At 40.8% G+C, this 22,103-nt stretch overlaps 1 protein-coding gene across 4 annotated transcripts in view; it reads left to right on the top strand.

Moving 5' to 3' along the window:
- Positions 1-22,103, top strand: part of TRANK1 (tetratricopeptide repeat and ankyrin repeat containing 1) — a 52,556-nt gene that overhangs the window by 16,977 nt on the left and 13,476 nt on the right. For 3 of the 4 annotated variants that reach the window (XM_052696767.1, XM_052696765.1, XM_052696766.1), the window contains exons 9-17: positions 4,974-5,105; positions 6,874-7,044; positions 9,631-9,783; positions 10,147-10,398; positions 11,200-11,376; positions 13,450-16,323; positions 16,938-17,137; positions 17,588-17,725; positions 21,360-21,503. In XM_052696767.1, coding sequence (XP_052552727.1) covers positions 4,974-5,105; positions 6,874-7,044; positions 9,631-9,783; positions 10,147-10,398; positions 11,200-11,376; positions 13,450-16,323; positions 16,938-17,137; positions 17,588-17,725; positions 21,360-21,503 — 4,241 coding nt within the window. Of the gene's footprint in view, positions 1-794; positions 1,719-4,973; positions 5,106-6,873; positions 7,045-9,630; positions 9,784-10,146; positions 10,399-11,199; positions 11,377-13,449; positions 16,324-16,937; positions 17,138-17,587; positions 17,726-21,359; positions 21,504-22,103 lie in introns of those variants that run through there. The other variant, XM_052696768.1, reaches the window with a different exon arrangement.

The raw sequence follows: 22,103 nt of genomic DNA, 5'->3' as shown, positions 1-22,103 counted from the left end.
CTGTTTCCCTTTTTCCAGAGGCGCGGATTTTGCAAAATCCCTCCGTCCTGCTGGTCATGGAACTGGGCCGAACCAGCCTGTAAACTGTTGACATTCTTGGTGGAGAATGCAGGCATAAGCTGCTTTTTAGCATTTTAGAATGAATCTCTCTCTGGTCTCGGAGAGCTTTGTTAGGAAAGTTTCTTTTCCACAGGTGCTCACTGAAAACTTGACCTTGAAAGTCCAGGCGGACTGCCAGTGTTCTGGGATATTTGTAAACTTTTTGGGTGCTGCTACCTTGCTTCTGTAAAGAGAGAAAAAAAAAATGCTTTCTCTTGTAAAACTGCTCTTCAAGGGATTGCATTCCATAATTTTTTCTCTTTTAATGCTCAGAACATGCTGGGCCTTAATTAAGTTTGCCACTCTGCTCTGTGGAGCCATAGGTATGTAGAGTCTACTGAAAACACTGATGGAAATATGTACCTGGCATCTGCATACAGTGTGGCATACAGCTCTAGAAGGAGCTGCTAATTCTACAGAACTTGTGATTTTTAAGCAGGCTCCCAGTCTCTCTTTTGAATCCTTTATGCAGTTTTTGAATGCTCCTCTGATCACGCTGTCAGTCTCCCTAAATGTACTGTTCATCATTTCAGTCAGTATTTGTATTTATCGTATTTTGAGGAAGCCTTCCCCAAAACCAGAGGATACTGAATGGCAGGGAGTGTGGAGGGGCTTGGGAGAGACTTTAGAGAGATGGACATCTTCGGTGTCATGGAAGTTTACTCCTGAACACCTGAAAGACCCTGAGAGCTTAAACAGCTATTTGAGACAGGAATGTTGTGGCTCAGGCAGATCTGAGGAGGCACAAATGATTTGGGGCCTGGCTAATGCTTATCGGGCCTTATTCAGTACTATCTCAGATATCTCTGAGATCTCAATTCTGAAATTGAGAGAGTGTTTGAGAGCTGAAAGGGAGAGTCTCAGGGAGACAGTATAAAATGAGCGAGAGAGTCTCCAAGGTGAAAAGGACAGTTTCCAGGAGAGACTCTGAGCAGAGAGAGAGAATCTTCAGGCTGAGCAAGGGGGTCTTCTAGTTGAGAGAAAAGACCTCCAATTCAAGAGAGATGATGCCCTCCAAATCGAGAGAAACTCCCTGCAATCCCAAAGAGAAAGTCTCCAAGACGAGACAGAGAATCTCCAGGTTGAGAAAGAGAGTCTCGTTGAGAGGAGAGAGAATCTCAAAACATGGCAAGAGTGTCTCTGAGCTGAGAAAGAAGGTCTCCAAGCCGAAGGGGAAAATCTCTGAGCTGAGAGAAGGAATCTCCAATCTCGGCAAGATGCCTTTGAATCTGAGCGAGAGCCCCTCCAATCCAAACTCGGCCCCCTCCAATCTGAACAGGACAGCCTGCAAACTGAGCGAGACACCCTCCAATCTGAACTAAATACTCTCATAATCAAACAAGACAGACTCCAAGCAGAGCTAGAGGGTGAGAGCATCGGAACTGACCAACCTGATCAACCACAGGAGGCACCACCATTGATGCCAGTTGCTCCTGTAAGAGGATGGAGAATGAAACGAATCTCGACTCAGTTAGAACAGAAGAAAGAGGAGGAAAGAGGTCCAGAGGAGTGGCTCCGAGATCTGGGAGAAATACCCCTGAACCCAGGGGAGGGGCCCTCAATAAGACCACGGTCACCAAAGCCTACGAAGGCAACACAAAGTCCTGGAAGAGGAAGAGGTGAGCAAGATATTGTTACCCTTGTTGATTGATCTCTGGCAATGAATGAAATTCGAGGTCTGAGAAAAGACTTTTCACGTCACCCACATCATGTCATAAAACCATGACAAAAGCAAATATAATGAAATCGTATCATGTAGGCATGACTTTACATGTAATATTGAAACACAGGAAAGATGTGGAGCTTTTGGAGATGATGTGAAGGAGGGCCACAAAGATGATTTGAGGGCTGAAGCACCTCTCTTACAAAGACAGGCTGAAAGAGCTGGGCTTGTTTGGCCTGGGAAAGAGAAGGATGTGGGGAGGCCTCATTGTCGCCTTGCAGAATTTAAAGGGAGTTTATAAACATGAGAGGAATTAACTTTTTACAAGGGTAGATAGTGAAAGGACAAAGGGGAATGGTTTTAAATTAAAGGTGAGGAGATCTAGATTAGATGTCAGGGGCAGGTTTTTTACTGAGGATGGTGAGGTGCTGGAACAGGTTCCCCAGAGGTGTTGTAGATGCTTCATCCCTCGAGGCTTTTGAGGCCCGGCTGCATGGGGCCCTGGGCAACCTGATTTAGTACTTGATCTAGGGGTTGGCAACCCTCTTGTGGCAGAGGCGTTGGAACTTGATGATCTGTCATGGTTTTGTGATTTCTGGTTTTTGCTATTCCACATCATAACATCATGTGGGGCACTGGGACTTTAACTGTCAATGCTCAAGTCCTGGGTACCTGCCCTGAAGAGAAGAAGAACTACATTCCCCAGGGGACTTTGCGGTCAGGGAGAGGAGGTTTAACTCCTGGCAAGGTCACCTGATTTCTCTTTCTCTCCTGCCCTTGGTCGTGGGCACTGCTCCCGTCTCCCTGCTGCTCAGCTGCACTGCGCATCTCACCTCAGCGTTGTGGTGAGGCCTATCCACCTTTCGGACATTCTCTCTCTCATTATATTTGATTTATTAGCTTCAATTCTGATTATATTGTATTATAGTGTGTTACCTTGCTTCCGATAATATACTTAGTAAATTAGTTTGTTTCTCCTCAGATCGGTGCTGCTTTTTTAAATTATTTTGGGGTCCCCTGTTTCCCTTTTTCCGGAGATGCGGATCTGCGGATCCCTCTGCCCCGCTCGTCACGGAACCGGGCCGAACCAGCCCTTAAACTGTTGACATTCTTGGTGGAGAATGCGGGCAAAGGCTGTTTTTTAGTATTTTAGAACGAATCTCTCTCTGCTCTCAGAGAGCTTCATTGGGAAAGTTTATCTTTTTCACCGGTGCTCACTGAAAACTTGACCTTGAAAGTCTAGGCGGACTGCCAGTGTTCTGGGATATTTGTAAACTTTGAGCGCTGCTATCTTGCTTCTGTAAAGAGAGAAAAAAATGATTCTGCTTTCTCTTGTAAACCTGTTTGCAGAGGGAGCTGCTAATTTCACAGAACTTGGGATTTTTAAACAGGTTCCCAGTCTCTCCTTTGAATCCTTTATGCAGTTTTTGAATGCTCACCTGATCGCATTGTTAATCTCCCTAAATGTACTGTTCATTATTTCAGTCAGTTTTTGTATTTATCGTATTTTGAGGAAGCCCTCCCCAAAACCAGGGAATACTGAATGGCAAGGAGTGTGGAGAGGCTTGGGAGAGACTTTAGAGAGATGGACATCTTCGATGTCATGGAACTTTACTCCTGAACACCTGAAAGACCCTGAGAGCTTAAGCATTTATTTGAGACAGGAATGTTGCGGCTCAGGCAGATCTGAGGAGGCACAAATGATTTGGGGCCTGGCTAATGCTTATTGGGCCTTATTCAATAGTATCCCAAAGAGGGAGAGAGTTTGTGAAATTGAGAGAGAGTGTCTGAGAGCTGAGAGGGAGAATTTACGGGCTGAGCGGGAGAGTCCCCTGGTTGAGAGAAAAGACCTCCAATCTGAGAGGGATATCCTCAAGTCCGAGAGAGATGCCCTCCAAATTGGGAGAGACTCCCTGAAATCCCAAAGAAAGAGTCTCCAGGCTGAAAAGGAGAGTTTCCAGGAGAGAGTCCGAGCCGAGACAGAGAATCTCCAGGTTGAGAAGGAGAGTCTTCTAGCCAGGAGAGAGAATCTCATAAACCTGGCTAGAGTGTCTCCGAGCTGAGAAAGAAAGTCTCCAAGCCGAAGGGGAGAATCTTCGAGCTGAGAGAAGGAATCTCCAATCTCAACGAGATGCCTTCGAATCCGAGCGAGACTCCCTCCAATCCAGACTCGACACCTTCCAAACTGAGCGAGACCTCCAATCTGAGCTAAATACTCTCATAATCAAACAAAACAGACTCCAAGCAGAGCTAGAGGGTAAGAGCATCAGAACTGATCAGCCTGATCAACCACAGGAGGCACCACAGCAGATGTCAGTCGCCCCTGTAACAAGATGGAGAACAAAAACGAATCTTGACTCAGAACACAAGAAAGAGGAGGAAAGAGGTCCAGAGGAGTGGCTCCGAGATCTGGGAGAAATACCCCTGAACCCAGGGGAGGGGCCCTCAATAAGACCATGGTCACCAACACAAAGTCCTGGAAGAGGTGAGCAAGATATTGTTACCCTTGTTGATTGATCTCTGAGAATGAATGAAATTCGAGGTCTGAGAAAAGACTTCTCACGTCACCCAAATGAGCCTATTGCTATTTGGTTACTTCGATGCTGGGACAATGGGGCCAACAGCGTGTGGCTAGATAGTAGGGAAGCTCGCCAACTGGGTGGCATTGCTAGGGATTCAGCCATTGACAGAGGCATTGGTACATGCCAGAACCAGCCCGTAAATTGTTGACGTGATCCTGGAGGTCCTTTCCAACCCAAGCCGTTCTATGATTCTGTGATTTTTAAGAATTTTGTAATTATTCGTTATCTGTGCTTGTTAGCAATAAAAACCTAAATGGATATTCTCTTCTGTGTTTTGGAGCTATTGTGTGATTGAGGTTCTTTCAGATCCTGGGAATGCCAACTTTGACAAAAATTAAGTATTTCTTCCTGCCACCTCAGTGTGGAACAACATTTTCTGTATGTGCTGAAGATTCATGAGTCAAGTAAGCAATGCGTGCTGAGAATCAGTGAGAACTTAGTGTCGGGTCTCCCACAATGCAGCTGGCTCATGGTATCATTTCTCTTGCTTATTTTTTTTACCTCCCTTACTCCCCATGTATGAGAAAAGCTTTCATACAGGTGCATCTTTACTTTCCATAGGGGGAAAGCCAGTATCTATTTCTTCTGCATCTATTTACTATAACAAATGTTTTCTTTTATCATTTCAGAAAAGAACCATATTTTCAGATGGTTACTGTCTCAGAGGCCAGACTTGAAGGATAGAATCAACCAGCAAGACAGAGATGGATGCACTCTCCTGCACATTGTGGCATCTTCCAGTGACTATTCTCGGAAACGCAGTAAATGCAATTCCTTTCTCTTTATTCTTACTCCTGTGTTGTTGTTTTTTTTCCTTATGGAAAAATGAAGAATGACAGAGAATTTCAGACCCCAGTGTTTACTACTACATACAAGGAAGAAAATGAGAAAGTCCTGTTATCTGAACATAATAACTTAAATATAAGCATTTCAGTAATTCCCTTATAAGTCTGTATATTTCATTTTTAAATTTTTGCTTCTTGATTTGATTGGTTATGACTTTCCAGTAAGTACCCTGCAGTTTTTAGTTACCTTTTAAATCTAAACATGCCTTGACCTCCTAGAGACCTATCTTTCCGTTCTCTTGTTTGCTTCTTTTTTTGTTTTGACCAGGTGAAGCTTTAAAACCTAAGTAGCAGTGTATCTTGTCAGAGATGAAAAATGAAACGGTGTCCTTCAAGTTTTCGGTCAGGTGTCTTTTACATTAACTTAGCCTGGCATTCTACCTTGTATTTCTTATGCTGTCCACTAGGTGGCCTCAGGAAACAAGCATCAACGCCAAGATAATTGCACTCTTCGAGGTCGTTGAGCACAGTGATATTCTGATGGCTCTCTTTAATAGTATGAATGAGATGCAGACAGTCCCTATCTAACAAATTTCGTTTCCTGGAAAGAAGTCATACTTCTTTTGCAACATCTTTTACTATAAGACTCTTGTGTGTCTGGAAGAGGCCATGTACATATTTAGAGATATGTTCATAAATATATTAAAACCCTTGCTTTCACTCATTAACAAAAAATAATTCCTAAGTTGGCTTGAATAGTAAGACTTGCACAGGCAAAGCATGGCAGCTGGATTAGTCTGCATCACTCTTTTCTCATCCAGATTTTTTTCTTCAGTGCATGCAATTAAAGAGATTGTGTTCTGTGGAGTTGTGCTTCGGGAAGTGTAATGATCTACCAATTCTTTGCTCAGCGTTTCTTCATCTTCCCTTGCACTGCATGATTTGGTGTCCCTGTGCTCCTCCAGCTGTTCTGTTGGAAGATCAGTACGGCTGCTTGCAGGGCTGTGAAGTGCAGTGGGAAGTTGTAAGAGGAAAGCTTCTCATCTTCGAGAATAATTATTAAACAATGTGTCAAAACTTTCAGTCACTATTATATTTGTCTTTGTTTGTTCTGTAATTCTGTATAGCATTTCAAAGCACTTAAAGTGACATCTGTTAAAAGCAATGACGCCATTAGTTACATTAGGAATCTTTGTTACAAGGCTTGTTACCACAAAAGTGTTTTCTGCTGCACAGGAAAGAAAATCAGTACACAGATGTACATATTCATGCTTGAATATGTGAAATAGAGAGTTTTGTTAAGTCACCTTGTGACTTACAGAATAACAATAATAATAGAAAAATCTCCTGTTTTGCTTTTTCTTTATGTACAGAGCAGTTTGCCTAAAAACTGGAGAAAGGATGGGGGCATAGGAAAGGAGGGGCTTTTGACATACTGCCTCTGATCAACGGCACGCTCTTGAGGCACCCCATCACTTTGTGTTTCAGTGCTCCCACTTCCCAATTTACAATAACAAAGAGAGTTTATAATTATTTTTTAACAGTTTGTTGAGTTTCTTCTGGTATAATAGCTAACAATTCTTAAGACACTGGATGAATTTTACATATATATGTGAGTATATATATATATATGTGTGTGTGTGCTAGAAATTGTGCCACATTTGAAAACAAGAAAACAAAACACAGCAGCCCCTGAACAATGAGAATTATTCCCCCTCTAATGCTTTTTCTTATAATGCTTTAGGTCAAACAGAAGATGTGCTCATGCTTCTGAATTTTGGGGCTGATCCCACCATTCCAGATGCACGGGCAAGAAGCGTCATAGATATTTTGAAAAAGAATAAAAACTTTGATGCTGTCAAAGCAGTCAGCAGTCACATTGAGAAACACACTTCCTCCTCTGTGGAACTGGAAGGTACTGTGTGGACTCGGTGCTTCTTCTGTTCTTAAATTAAAACCTTTGGATGCAAAATTGCTTTATTGGTCATTGGCAATAGTAGGTGGAATTTATGTAACTTTCTGTATGTGTTGTCACTCTGGTGAGACAACGTTGAACATTTTGTCCTTGCTTGAAGGTGTCTGCTGTCCAGCTAACGTTCTTAATGTATCATGCAGTAAGTAATTACAAATTGCTGCAAGTTATTATAAGCCATTGCTGGATTTTTTTTCCTTAGCACAAGGTTCCCCTCCTGCCATAGAAACTGCATCTTTTTGATCCTTTTATCAGTTTTGACCACTTAGCTTCACTTTAGTGTTTGGGAAATGAAGCATTTAGTAAAAACACCCATGACATATTTAAAATTATTTAAATAAAGAAAAAGCGTTGACCAAAAAGAGGAGGCCTGAAGTGATGAACTGGTCTGTGAAAAGATAATGACCTATTTTGAAAACAAAATGTTTTAGTGAGAGATCCTCCTTGCTCAGAAAGTTTTAGTCGTCATTGCTCCACATGGGTGACATGCAGCTGAAACTCCTGTGTTATATGGAAACTTAAAATCTCTTCACATGAGAAGGGACAAGAACAGCAGAGTGGACTATTGGAGAGCCTCCCATAACCAAAGCAGTGAACCTAAAATTTAGTTGCACTCTTGTAGTAAGGGCAAACTGCAAATTATTTTTAAAACTATTACTGTTATTTCTGGGCAGTTTGTGAAAGACCAGTTGTCTTATAGAAAGGTGCTGATCTTAATTTTCCCAGTGCTAACATAGAGTTTGATGAATTGACAAATTAAACTGGTTTTCAGTCTAGTCTTATAAATGCCCATCAGTTCTGAGAAGGACTCAGTTCTCTGTAACTTTCTGTTCTAGAAACTAGTGCATGATTGCCCAAATAACAGGGAATTCTGCTTTGACATCAATAAATCAGAAAGCGTGCGAATTGTACAATAAGACCTCAGTGTCAAACTATCAGTACTGACAAACCCATAGATAATTTCCTGTCTTTTTCAACAAATGGCATAAGCCTGAGCTGCACCTCTCTCCGAGTACTGCGGTGTACTCAGGGAGATGCTGGTTAGGACATGAGATGGAGAATTGTCTTCCCACAGCACTGAAGGGTTACTGCAGAAAGTGCTGTCTTGGCAGCATGGCAGCTTGGTTGGTACTTACATTCTAGCTCTGAAGGAGATTGAGGGGGAGCACAGACACTTTCAGCAAAGGATCCAATTGTAGAAGTCTGTTTGGAGAAGCTCTTCTGTGTGTCCACATGAGAGCTGACTTACCAGTTAGGTAGGATGTTCCTGCAGAACTTAAGAGGTTCAGGAACTGAGGTGGCAAGTGATGGAAAGGTTTAAAAGAAGATTATTAAGCCCCAAACATGGATTTTGCTCTTCTTAAAACCATTTCTTCAGTACAGTCTTTCTGAGTTGGTTTGGTGCCTGATCGTGTTTTCCTAGCCAAGGTAATGTCTGTATTAGTGGTGTTACCATATTAACTCAAAGCATGCCCTTTTCAAACCAATACTTATTTGTGTTATGCAGCTCTTAGGGCATACATGAAGGAAAAGACTTACACAGGCAGATCAAAGTCAGGAAAAGGTGAAACTTATAGACTATATTTCTGATTTCACGTGTGTATTACGTACAAGTTTACTGGAAGTCTTTGTATTTCATTGCAGTTGCATTTTCTGGCTCCTGGCAAGCAGATGCCCATAGTTCTTTCTTTACTGTAGAGATCTTTTGCCCTTCTCCTAGAGCAGGTCTTAGCTCAGTGGTTCTCAGGTTTACAACGCTGCCCTTATAGAGGTAACTGTTTTAGTTGGCATTCCATGTATCTCAGCATGTTTTTGGGGGTCAGTTTATTTTCCCCTATGTGCAGCCCCAGGAGTTTTCTAGGCTTAATGTAAAGCAAGAGACTGGAGAGCAAGTCACTGCTTTACCCCTGGGGATAATTCTGGTTGCTAAAAAGGTAACTTACCCTTTGCTTTGTCCGAGGGGGGAAGGCTACTGTTTTGTCTATCTTTGATGTACTTAAATTCCCTGAAAGTTACAGGAAATTCATGCCAAGTCTTTCATTTAAAAACTGTTATCAGGACATGATTTAGAATCAGCAATTTTGCATTACCCAAGTATCTTAAACCTGTAGGTGTCATTTTGCTGTGATGGGTTTGTTGGGTGTTCTGTTTTTTGGTTTTTTTGGGGTTTTTTTTTTTTGGTTTAGTTTTAAAAGGGCAAATTGCTCTTCAGCTGTATTTGTTAAATGCCAGTGAAGATTCAGACAAGCTCAGGGCATCTGATTAAAAATGTATGCTGGAAGTTGTCACTGTTCTTAAGTCATCTACTCTGAAAATTCTTACCATTGCAAGGCAGCAATGTCCTGCCTGCATGTACAGCAGCTTGCCTACTATTGCAATTTTCAGCCTGATGTATTAATGTAAAGAGTGTTTAATGAGTGTATCGGATGTGTTTTGGGATACAAAATATAATAATACGATGTATTACAACCCTGCCCTGAAAACATGACCATGAAGAACTGGATTTTCAATTCTTGTAATGTTTTGCAGAGGAAGACAGAAGAAAAGCTGTAGTCGATTCTTTCCTGGATGCTCTGGAACAGTTTGTCAAGTTCTGCAGTTTTGAAAATGGGTTACATCACAAAAATATATTGAAGGAAGATGTGTTTCAGAGATTTCTGAAGCTGCTTTCTTCTATGAAAGGTACAGTGAGTTCCCGTTTCTCATCTTAATTGTTTTCATGCTAACATACAGCTTTTGCTCTCTTATCCTTCCTTCATTTCCTTGTTTCTACAGTTGATATTACTGGAACTGAGTACTTTTACTTATTTTTACTGCTGTATTTTGCAGTGAAAACCCATAATAACACACACGGAAATTCAGTATGATGAATAAAAGTGTTCAAAATGATTTGTCTGCCACCATGAAGAGAAAAGGATACAAGTGTAGAATTTTGCTGTTCTGTGATTTGAATTTAATGAGCTCGTTATTCTGAAATTTGTTTACATTGAGATGGATTTTACTGCCTGTTTTTGAGTGAGTTATTTTGTTCTGTTTGCCTTGCAGAAGTTCCTGAAGGGGTGCTTTGCAACATCTCCCAGGCCTGTGCTAACAGCATCATAAAACTGTTGTTGAAGAAGCAAATGTGGCATGAAGTTTTGCTGTTGCTAACAGGGAAAGCCAATGGGGAAAACACATCAGATGGAGGACTCTTAAAAACCTGCAGTCTTTCAGATGTTGACATTGGCAGCATTATCCAGCAGTGTGACAGACTGGATGAGCGAGTCCACCTCATAAGATGCTTGGTAGAAAGAGGAGGTGAAAAAATTAGGATATTACTTTTTTAAAAAGATACCTTCTTTTGCATGTTTGGAGCAGCATAGTTTCAGAAATATGAAAGCATAGTTTTTGTGGCTCTGTGTAAGTGCTGAAGCTTGTTGAGGTGTAGTACCTTTTCCTGCACCTGCTAATTGGAAACCTATTAGGGCTATGTAGGATGGAAGATGTTTTTCAAATCTTTGGCTGTCAGAGTTAGATTAGGAGGTAAAAGGCCAAAGATTCTCGTTTCCTTGTTTATAGTTTTCTTAAGCTTTAATTCCCCTGTCCTGAGCCTGGTAGAAAATGTGATTCACAGTCTTGGGGTTAAGTCTGTTGTCATGTCACAAGTAATTCGCTACTTCATTGAATTCAAGGGCATGACCAAGTATCTTTTTTTCAGTAACTGTGAACATGATCATTTTTCTTGTTTTGCATAGGTTCTATTGCTAGAATTACTCTGCCATTTTTCACTTCACGTTATAACTTGATACTAGCTATAAATTAGGGACACGTGGTCCTGCTGCAGCCTTGTGACTGTCTGGGGTTGCAAAGAGATTTCTTATTTCATTCAGTGACTAACTTACTTGAAGAAGTTCTGGCCTGTGTTTTTCTGCTGTAACAGGAGGACTGGCTGCTTAAATTATTGGGAGACCAGAGGGGATTCTGAAGATTTTCATTCTCAAAAACTCTTTCTGCCTGCACAGTAATCAATTTGTACATTTCTCTGACAAGCACTTTCTGTAGTTTGCAGATCTGGTTTATCATATTTAACCCCTGTTATTTTCATATCCTTTGCACTAGCTTTGCCAGATGGGACCGGAGCCAAATCTGAAACACCACTCCATATCTGCCTGAAGAAGAATTACTTTGAACTGGTGTATTTGCTGCTGACCAAGGGTGCAGATCCTCAGAATGTCTCCTTTGTAAAAGGAGATACTCCTTTGCATGCAGCAGTCTACATCTGTTTAGATAAAAGAGGTAAAGTTTTTGTGTGCTTAAGTCTAGGGGACACAAATATCTCTAGCAGGAAGGCATCACTCATTTTCACACCAAATGTTGAAAATACCTTAAGGACATAAAACTACTTGAAAGTATCCAAAGGTGGACTAGAAAGATGGTGAAGGATCTAGAGGGGAAGATGTATGAGGAGTGTCTGCAGTCCCTTGGTTTCTTCAGCCACTGAGACTGAGGGGAGGCCTCATGATGGCCTACAGTTTCCTAACAGGGGGAATGCAGGAGCAGGTGTTGATCCCTGCTCTCTGGTGACAGTGGCAGGACTCAAAGGAATGACATGAAGCTGCATCAAGGAAAGTTTATATTGGAAAAGGTTCTGCACCAGAGGGTGGCCAGGCCCTGGAACTCCCCAAGACAGTGGTCATGACACCGAGCTTGCCAGAGTTCAAGAAGTGTCTGGCAGGGCTCTCAGACATACAGTTTGATTTTTGAGTTGATCTTGTGTGGATCCTAGAGTTGGACTCAATCATCCTTATGATGTCCTTCAGACTTGAGTTATTCTGTGATACGATGATTCATGATCTCATTTCTTACCTGTCCAGCTCAGTGCCACTTCCTCTGCTGTTTATTTCATGTGATAGCAGAGGCAGCAGACCAGGATGTTTGGCCATATCTCAGTCCCCAGAGTTTGTAGGCCAAAGGGTATGGACAAAAAACTTTATTAAGAAGATATGTACTGCTTTTAATTTGCAGTGCCTGGAGCTGTGAGGAGGGTTAATGGCTGGTCAATTGATTGATGGAGTTGAGGCAGCTGTAACGTTTCCATCACTTTCTTTTTTTTTTCTGACTGTATTATTATTTAATCAAGCTGACTTAGAAAGCAAAGCTCCTCTCTGAAAACCTGTAAAATTTGTATTAAAATGGGAATGGCTTAAATATGAAGTATGTAGAAAGAAACAAAGAAAAAAGCAGGGCTAATCAGCAGACGTTGAAGGAAATCTGACAATGACATCTGAAATCCATTTGACTGTTTTTGTTCAGTTGTAACTCAAGCAGAGTTTTGTTGAGAGGAGTGAGTGAAAGGACTGTAGTGCTTACATAAACATGTGAGAAAACCTGAAAATCTGTCAAATAAAGCCCCAAATTTAGGTTTAATTTTAAATTAGTAAAAAATGCATTTCTGACTGGAAGGGGTAAAATAATTTAAAGCACTGTATTTATTTATTTATAAAGCATGCACATTTCATTAATAGTTTTAGAGGGATTAAAAACATAGGTCAGTTATAGACTTTAAATCAAGAGTTTAAACCTGGTGTCTTCTCTAAGTATTTTCCACTGTGCAAAGTTTTTGAGGTGAAATTCCTCTATAATGATTTTGATGAATTACTGTTTTCATTAGGAAATAAATGTTTCAGGTAATCTGGATTAAGTCATACACATATACATATTTATTTGGATTAAAACTGGAACGCTGTAGCATTAGCACTCTCTCCTTCTCTCTCTTTTTTTCTCTCTTTTTTTCTCTCTTTTTTTCTCTCTTTTTTTCTCTCTTTTTTTCCTAAAGAAGCATCAGGCTAATCTTACTCAGTAAGAAACTGCACTAGGAACTTCAGGTATCAGGAAATAGTTGGGATTTGCCACAGGTTAGTTACGTAACTCAAAACTACGTGCTGCAGATTCCTTCTGGGTAGTGTAGTAAAATGAACCAGATGACCCTAGTGTTGTATCAGAGCTGCTTGTTTTCTTGATGACCAGAGTCACCATCTTCTGTTTGGTAGCTGTCAGGGCTGATACTGGAAGATGACTTGGAAGTTTAAAAGGAATTAAATTGACTGATGCTCCATAAGCAGCTACAAAACTAGAGATTTTTAAAGCTTTGCTGCCACCATATGATTTCTTCTGAACTTTAGAAAAGCTGTTTTGAGCTATTTCAAACAAACTTGTTTTAAAAACACAAGATGTAAAATTTATCTTTTGAAAGCAAATTGATTTTGCAGAAAAAAAAAGCATTAAAAATTCTTGGCCTACCATGAATCGTTGAACTGATTTATTTTTTATTTAATGAATACAACTGATTTATTTTTTTCTTGCTTTCAGATGGCACTGGCATAAACATCCTGAACTATCTGCTTGATCTCTTTGCTTCAAGACCTTCTGACTTTCCGTATCTTAATCCAAATATACAGGATGATAGTGGAAATACAGTGATGCATGTTATTTTTCAGAGAGGATTTTCAAAGCAGACAAAGAGAATAATGGATTCATTGGCAAAATTTGATGTTAACTTTAATATAAAGAACAAATTAGGAAGAGACGTGAGGCACAGAATTAAGAAAAATGACCCACTGCTACTTGCCTGGAATACTGCTGTATCAGAGAAGAAGAAATATCGGCAGGATATAGCAGGGCAGTCAGTTAAAACACTTAAGCCTACTCCAGCTTCTGATGTGTCACAGACAAAGAATGGAGGACGTTCGTCTTCTGGGTCCTTATTGAAAGTACCATCTGGCAACACAGCACGTAATGATGTAAAAACTCTGTCTTCTGTAAAGACAAAAAATGATCAGTTGTCAAAGCAAGAAATGGAAAAGATAAACAACCCCTTAACTGTGCAGGAAAGTCTAGTGCAGGAAATTGCAACTCTAATTCAGCAATTGAAATGGGGCGATGCCCCGAGGAAGGATAATTCTGTGGTACAAAAACAATCTTCAGGCCAGACCAATTTGGAAGAGGGAAAAAGTGCATCCTTGCAGCTTGGTGGAAGTATAGTTTATTCTGAAGGAAAAGGAGATGACAGAGAGAAAAAGAAGGGAGTGCAGGAATTTAGTGTGGGCCTGTCTAATGGAGAGAAGGAAGAACCAGAGGAAGAGAAGATTCTGGATGTTGAGGCATATGTGCAGGAGTTTGATAACATGACTTGGGAAATAGAGTGCACTCCTGAAGCACTGAAGACCTTGGGCAGCAAAGATGTACCTCATTACCTGAAAACTAAAACTATAATGACAATTAAGAGGCTTGGCAACGGGGAATGGACTAGGGGTCTTCAGAAGCCACTGAAACATTTAAAAGCTGATATCCAGCTTTATGAAGCCAAACTGGGGAAAGGTGCAAGAATGCTATGGGAACTTGCGATTGACTTTTCTCCTCGTTGCAGTGAGAGTGCAGAAAAGATTATGGAGACAGAACAGACAAAAAGTCTTCTAGAAAAATCAGGAAGAGTTTACACAGAAATGATCAGAATTTGGGCCATTGTTCTTGATCACTGCAAGCTGAACCGTGTTTTGGACAATATATGCTTGTCCTACAATCGTGGGTTATCTTGCATCTTAAGGAAAAAGCTCAAAGGCATAAATGAAGGACATCAGAACTACAATGTGACAACACATAAGCGTGTTCCACGTTGTTATGTTGAAGACTTGGAGAGGGAAAAATCAAAAGAACATACTATCCCTGAGTATTTCCCTCCAGCCAGTGCAGCAGAAATGGAATACAATATAATGAAATTTCACAGCTTCAGTACTAACATGGCACTTAACATTATAAATGACGTACATTCTGCTGTTGAGTACCCTTTCCGAGTTGGGGAATTGGAGTACGCAGTAATTGACCTCAATCCAAAGCCCATGGAACCAATCATTTTAATTGGGCGAAGTGGGACTGGGAAGACGACTTGCTGCTTGTATAGGCTTTGGAAGAAATTTTATTCGTACTGGGAAAAATCCACCATGGCAAATAGTCCTCTGCTGGAGAGGCAGACTTGGCGGCAGAGACAGTGCAGCGATGTTGAAAAACCTAGGTTAGAAAACGAAGAGTGTGAAGAAAAACAAGACAGCGATGATTCGAGTGAGGAGCAGGTGAGTGAGGAGCAAGACCAGGACACTGAGGATGAAGAAGTTGCTACGGGCACAACTGATACGGAAACAAATCCGTGTGATGACCGTGAAGAAGACCAAACGTGTAACTCAGAAGAACCAAACAGACTGGAGCATCTGCACCAGATCTTTGTAACAAAAAATCCCGTCTTGTGCCAAGAAGTTCAGAAGAATTTCATTGAACTCAGCAAGTCTTCTAAGGTAACCAGTCATTTCAAGCCTCTGGAGCCGAATGTTCACAGGCTACAAGACGTTAAAGATGAAAATTTCCCACTGTTCGTCACCTCCAAGCAGTTGTTGCTGTTACTGGATGCATCTATGCCTGACCCATTTTTTCCAAGGAATGAGGATGGGAGCCTTAAGAGAACCATTGTTGGTTGGAGTCCCCAGGAAGAGTTGGTGATACCAAATTGGCAAGGTGAAGACGAAGAGGGTAATGCTGAAGCCGAAGATGGTGATGAGGAAAGAACTGCTGATGGATACTCTAGGGAGAGTGACCTTCGGACTTTTGTGACTTACGATTTGTTTGCAAATGAAATTTGGCCAAAAATGATAAAAGGTAAAAGCTTGTACAACCCTGCACTTGTTTGGAAAGAAATAAAGTCCTTTCTGAAAGGCTCTTTTGAGGCATTGAGTTGCTTCGGGGGTAAACTTACAGAGGAGCAGTACAAAAAACTGGGCCGGAAGAGATCACCAAACTTCACAGAAGACAGAAGTGAAATCTATCACCTCTTTTGTCTTTATCAACAGATAAGGTCTCAGAGAGGCTACTTTGATGAAGAAGACTTGCTGTATAACTTATCTCAAAGGCTCTCAAAGCTTGGGGAGCTGCCATGGTCCATCCATGAGTTTTATGGTGATGAGATTCAGGATTTCACACAGGCTGAATTAGCACTGTTAATGAAATGCATCAATGACCCCAATTCCATGTTTCTAACTGGTGACACTGCCCAGAGCATAATGAAAGGAGTCGCTTTCCGGTTTAGTGATCTGAGGTCACTGTTCCATTATGCAAGCAAAAACACCGTGGACAAGAAGCAGCGTGTTAGAAAACCAAAAAGGATATATCAGTTGTACCAAAACTACAGGTCTCATTCAGGTAGAGTATGAAATTTATCATCTGAGCTTGTGATTTTCAGGTGTCACTAACGTTTGAGGTTTGCTACTGGCCATTTCAAAGCATCTTCAATCAGCTGGTTGTTTGTTTGTTTGTTTTTTAAGAGATCAGATGATCAGCTTTTTTGTTTCGATGTGGCGACTGGAAAAAACACAAACAAATGTTATTAAAATTGTAATTTTTTGAACAGTCATGCTTAATGTATGTTTTGTCTGTTTGAAGGTAACTTCTCAAAAGGTAATCAGATGCCCTTGTATGCACTTCCTTTCCTTCCTGAAATTGCTAGGTTTTGCAGGATTGATGAGCTGCTTCTACTTGTCATATTAGTTTTGCATTTGACCTTCATTTTGTGAGGAGGGCGCTGCTAAGTCTTTGTAGCAAACTTTCTGATCTTTACAGGCTCAAGAATGAGGTCTACTCAAAATATCAGAAACATGAGGTGGGCCTTACAGCTTCTTTCTTCTCTCACTCATGTTTGTTTTTGTAATTATACTTCTTAAAATCAATATTTTAATAAAATCTTTTAAAAGTGTCTCTTGCAAGTGAGTATGAGACAGTCTGATTGAACTTTAAGATCTATATTCTGCTTACTGTAGGTATTCTCAGCCTTGCGTCTGGAGTGGTTGATTTGCTTCAGTACTATTTCCCAGAATCTTTTGATCGGCTTCCAAAGGACTGTGGTCTCTTTGATGGACCAAAGCCTACGGTGTTGGAGTCCTGCAGTTTCAGTGACCTGGCAATTCTGCTGAGGGGCAACAAAAGGAAAACACAGCCTATTGAATTTGGAGCACATCAGGTTTGCTTTTCTTAGGTATACGGCTTTTTGCAGATTGTTCCAGCTGTGCTGCTAAATAGATCATCACTTTTTATGGGCTGCCCACAGGGGTTTTTCTTAATCCCTTCCATTTTACTGATAAGTTATGCCTTTAAAACTCTGAAACAGTTGTTTTATTGGTTTCTCTTTCTTTCTTCCTAATGCATTTCTGGCTCTATCAGCTCTTTATTGCATCATGTGATTCTTGTCCCATTCTTTTCTAACTCCAAATTATCCTACACCAGATCTGCAGCTGTCCCCTCATACCACACATTTGTCAGTCTTCTAGGAGCAGCTTTGTGTAGCGTGCTGGAATGTCTCTGTTAAATGCTGCCTGGTTTTGGGAAACCTCTTGCATTATCTTGACATGTTTGTATGCCTTCTGTCTGTGGCTTTCTAACATGTTATTTTTATTAATATATTTTATTATAGGTAGTATTAGTTGCAAATGAAACAGCAAAGGAGAAGATACCCGAGGAACTCAGTTTGGCACTTGTACTGACAGTTTATGAAGCAAAGGGCTTGGAATTTGATGATGTGCTCCTTTATAACTTTTTCACAGACTCAGAGGTACTTAATTCTTATCCCTTTTCTGCCTTTTTTCTTAACGTATTGATTTTACACGTGATCTACTTGCCTTTCCAGCTGGGGAAGGATGCACAGTTTCCTCTGAAGACAGGTAGTTTCATCACAGTAGAAAACAGACTCGGAGTTTTATGAAACGAGCCTGACTTCCCTTAGTTCTGAATTTTTCTTCAGACTGGCTGTTGCAATTTCAGGGAGAGCCTTAGGGATCACACTTCTGCCACATGCCAAGAATACTGTTAGCCTGCAGCGTGTCTCTCCTTGCCTGAGACCTGTTCAGGTCACAGCAGTTGGAGTGACATTCTACTATCCCTGCATACCTTTCACCTTTTACAAGGCTGCTGAAAAAGCACATTAGATCCCCTACTTTGCATCACTACTGTGTTCACAGAGTGATTTTTTTTTTGGTGTGTGATAGCTTACAGACTTGAAATCATTTGTCAGCTGGGGACAAATTAAAACAAATTGAATGCTGTTTTGTTTTGTTTTTGTTTTAGTTGAAGGTTTTGTAAAACAACTATGTTCAGAAGGGTGGAAGTGTGTGTGTTAAAAGGGAAGTATGCTCTATAGCAGTCTATGGATTAACTCCAAAAACTTTGGAAGGTCTAACAGTCTGTAGCAGAGACCATCTTCCCTAGGATGGCCTTGGATGAAGAAGGCTTTCTTTCCTGGAGGTGCTGACAGTTTTGTCTACTCCTGTTTTCCCCTTTGTGGTTCTCCAGGAAGCTCAGACCCTGCCCAGGTTTTCCAGTAGCACCTAGTGGAGATACAATATCCTGAGCTGAAAGGGACCCACAAGGATCGTCAAGTCCAACTCCTGGCTTCACATAGGGCTACCAAAAGTCAAACCATGTGTCTGAGAGAGTTGTCAGTCAGAGGGATGCAACCTCAGGGCTCCCCACAAGGAGCTATTGACCACAGCAGCCTCACTTGTTGCTGAAGCATCAATGAATCTCTGTGGCCAGGCAGTAGCCAGTATCCTTACTGGAGATGCCTGCTGGCTCATAAACACCCATGACTGAGTTACCATGCAATTAAATATTCTGTGTGAATATCTCTCTACAGATACCCTTTGGGCTAGAGCTCTCAAAACAGTGTTTCAGAGATGGCTAGCAGCAACTGAAAACCACAGGTGTATAAATTAAAACTGAGGGCAGCTTGGTGGTGGTTTTTCATAAAGTAAGCACTATATGGTGAGGGTGAAAAGAGGGAGCTTGAGGTAAATGACTTGAATGTGGCTTACTGAGATTCAGGGACATTGCGATACTGGCTGTCATGACAGATTTCTCGAAGTTATATGTTTTGAATGATGTGAGCTGAGCTTAGAAAAACAAGAACTAATAGCAGAATACAGAGTTGAATGCTTTGGGCATTTTTAATTTAGTTAGACTGTTCTATGTCAGACCAGGAGAACTGCTTTCATATAAATATTCACTTTTTCGGCAAGTCATGAGTATTTGAGTTGAATTTAGTAGATAAACAAGTAGGGAAGAGAAGTTCACACTGAAGGTTTCTGATTTGAAAAGGTGAATCTCTGAACTGTTGTGAAGAAAGCAAATGTTGCTATGTGCTGTTTATCATTTGCTTGATTTTGTTTTGATGAAGCTTGAAAATGAGATTTGGAATGAGTCTTGTTTCGAGATGCAGATTTAAATGAATAATCTAAAAGTAAAAATTAGCCAAACTTCTAAAACCCAAAGTTATTCCATTATCTGGCTGTCATTTTATAATCTGTAACAGGCTTAGAAATGGTTTGACTGATAATTTATTGTAAGCAGAATTTCAGGATGGGTTTTGCAAATGTCCTGCATTTTTGCTAGGTCACTTAGGGCTCTGGGCTGCAGAAAACAAAGCTGTCTTAGCCATATAAGTGTATTTTTAAGTTTGTGGCACAAACTTAGCACTTTGTAGTCAGCTTTCCTTTGAACACCAAAAAGGAAATAAAATCAACACAACATTTTAGAATGTGATTTTCTTTTTATTAGCTTTGTGGGGGATCAGGCAAAAGGTGCTACTGGGATCTGGCATTTGTTACATGGCATGAGAGGGCCAACAGAAATCTGCTGCCGTGCTGAATCATGATGAATGTATGTTCAAGCAAGTTTGTGTACATTTGCAGGTTCATATTTACTCACATGTACCTGTCTCACAATCCAACCAGGCTCTTTTAGATGTTCCACATGAGTATCTTTTTGCTCTTCTTTAACCCTTTTTCAAGGAGGGGGATGTGTTGGTGACTTAGGGTCAACCCTGTGGCTCAGACCAGTACTAGCAATCACCAGCACTGCACACTGAGCCTAAATAAATTCATTGCATGACTGGTCAGATCTCATGAATGTACACAGTGATGGTGAGAACATAAACCTATACACGTTACTGGTAGATCCACCTCCATGACTTCAGCCCCTTTGTTTTGTCCATGGGCTCCAGCCCATCATGATTTAAATCACCACAGATGATTTGTTTGTGAAAGGTAATGTCCCAGATGTCCCTTTTTGTAATCCACAGCCTTTTTCTACTGAGTCAGTGGTTCTGTGAAATGCCTCTTAAGTGCACCATCCAAAGAACAGCAGCTGCTTGTCTTTGCTTGCCTGCTTGCTGCTTGCTGCAGGTTTCCTTGGTGCTTCTGGGATGAAGTGAGTGAGTTGTGGGCCAGCCTGTCTGCAACTCACTGATTCAGTGAGCTTGTCAGCCCTGTAGTACCACGGAAACTTGGCAGCTGCTCATCCAATGAAAACATTTCTTACATGGCACATTTTAGCACAGCAGTTTGCAACTTGTCAGCATTCTCCCAGTGTCTTTGAAACCCATCCCAGGCAGGGAGCAGGCACAGTAAGTCTGCCTGCTGCAGTGTTGGGCTTTGTAGAAGAATCCTTGGCCATAGGACCACAGCTTGAGCCTTGTCCATGGTGAGGTTAAGCTGATGTACTCCTTGATGAGCCATCCACTGTAGGGGTGTATCTGCAGCTTTAGCTGTCCAAGGAGGATTTCATGTTTAATATCAGATGATGACAACTGATACACGTGGTGCTATATGTGATTTGGATTTCGATGTCTAATTCAGCAGTATGCTGAAATGACAAGAGAAGCATGGTACGACTGTGGCAGTACACAGAGGAGCCATGTCATTCAGACATGATTCCTGTATGTTCCCAAACAGTCCCTGTATGCTCCACTGTCGCAGCCTTAGACATCTGCACTTGCTGGAAAGGAGAATGTAGCTTGAAGCCAGCTCGAGCCAATTACTCTCATCCAGGTTTGCTTTGTTTGTTGCTCTGTTTCTTTATTCTGTGTTCAGCTGAGTTGCTTACCTCCCCTGTTTTGGGCTGACAAGCTCAGGGAGACATCATTTTGTAATAGTTATGTCAGGAAAACCTGATGATGACCTGATACAGACGTGTCTTGAAGGTTACTCTCTAATATCCCATGTGTTGAGATGGAATTCCACTTTTTTGATTGTCTTTAGGTTCTTCCTTGAGAAAATTGAGAAATTGTCTTCAGTTGTGGGGGTTTATTGTTCCCAAAATATGACCTTATCTTTTGCATTTTTGGGCAGTACTGATTGCTGTATACATGTAATCTTTTTTTTTTTTTTTTTTTTTTTTTTTTGATGTTTTAGGCTAGCAAAGAATGGAAAATCATTTCTTCTTACATTCCTGATTCAGATGTGCAAGTAGGAAGCAAACTGCTAATTGAAATGCCTTTAGAGGATGCTACTGCTGTGCAGAAGAGACCTACTTCTTTTAACGTAGAAATGTACAAGGTGAGTTTTTCATAACATTGCGAATAGCAAGGCTGCACTAAACTCTTAAAAGTAGGGAGATTTCTTCAAGAATTACATCAATCTTTTAGTTACATGTTTATTGAGGTTGTGTTATCTTTTTGGTAGTTCCTACTTGTATAATCTAAACTTGATTTCTAAAGATTTTTTTGTGAATGCAATGTGGTAAGAAACAAAAACTAGACTTTCAGGTATATATACAGCGGTTAAAACAAATAGCAAACTTCTTGTCAGTGTTAATTATTACTGTAATCTGGCTTCAGATCATTGTCATTACTTCAAAATTAAGGATGTTTTATTTATATTCACTTGAATCAGATATTTTCAAAACTGTACTGGGGAAAAAAACAAGCAATTGCATGTGCAGTTGATTAGAAACAATACAGACTGTCACACCTGCAGCTACTGGATTCCTGGTAATAGTTGCTTGCATATTGTATGAATAGTTGCTTAGGTATCTAAAAAATCATGTATTTCATATTTAGATTTGCTTAGTTGGAGGTACTTTCTTTGTCATTCTGTGTACATATTCATTGTTTTCTTAAAACTGCAAAGCATGACACTTCATAAAAAATCAGGTAA

Source organism: Tympanuchus pallidicinctus, unplaced genomic scaffold (assembly GCF_026119805.1).
Source record: "Tympanuchus pallidicinctus isolate F22 unplaced genomic scaffold, pur_lepc_1.0 scaffold3, whole genome shotgun sequence".
In the NCBI taxonomy this organism is placed as follows: domain Eukaryota; kingdom Metazoa; phylum Chordata; class Aves; order Galliformes; family Phasianidae; genus Tympanuchus; species Tympanuchus pallidicinctus.
Note: the sequence above shows the minus strand (reverse complement) of the source record. Positions and strands in the feature narration are given on the sequence as shown.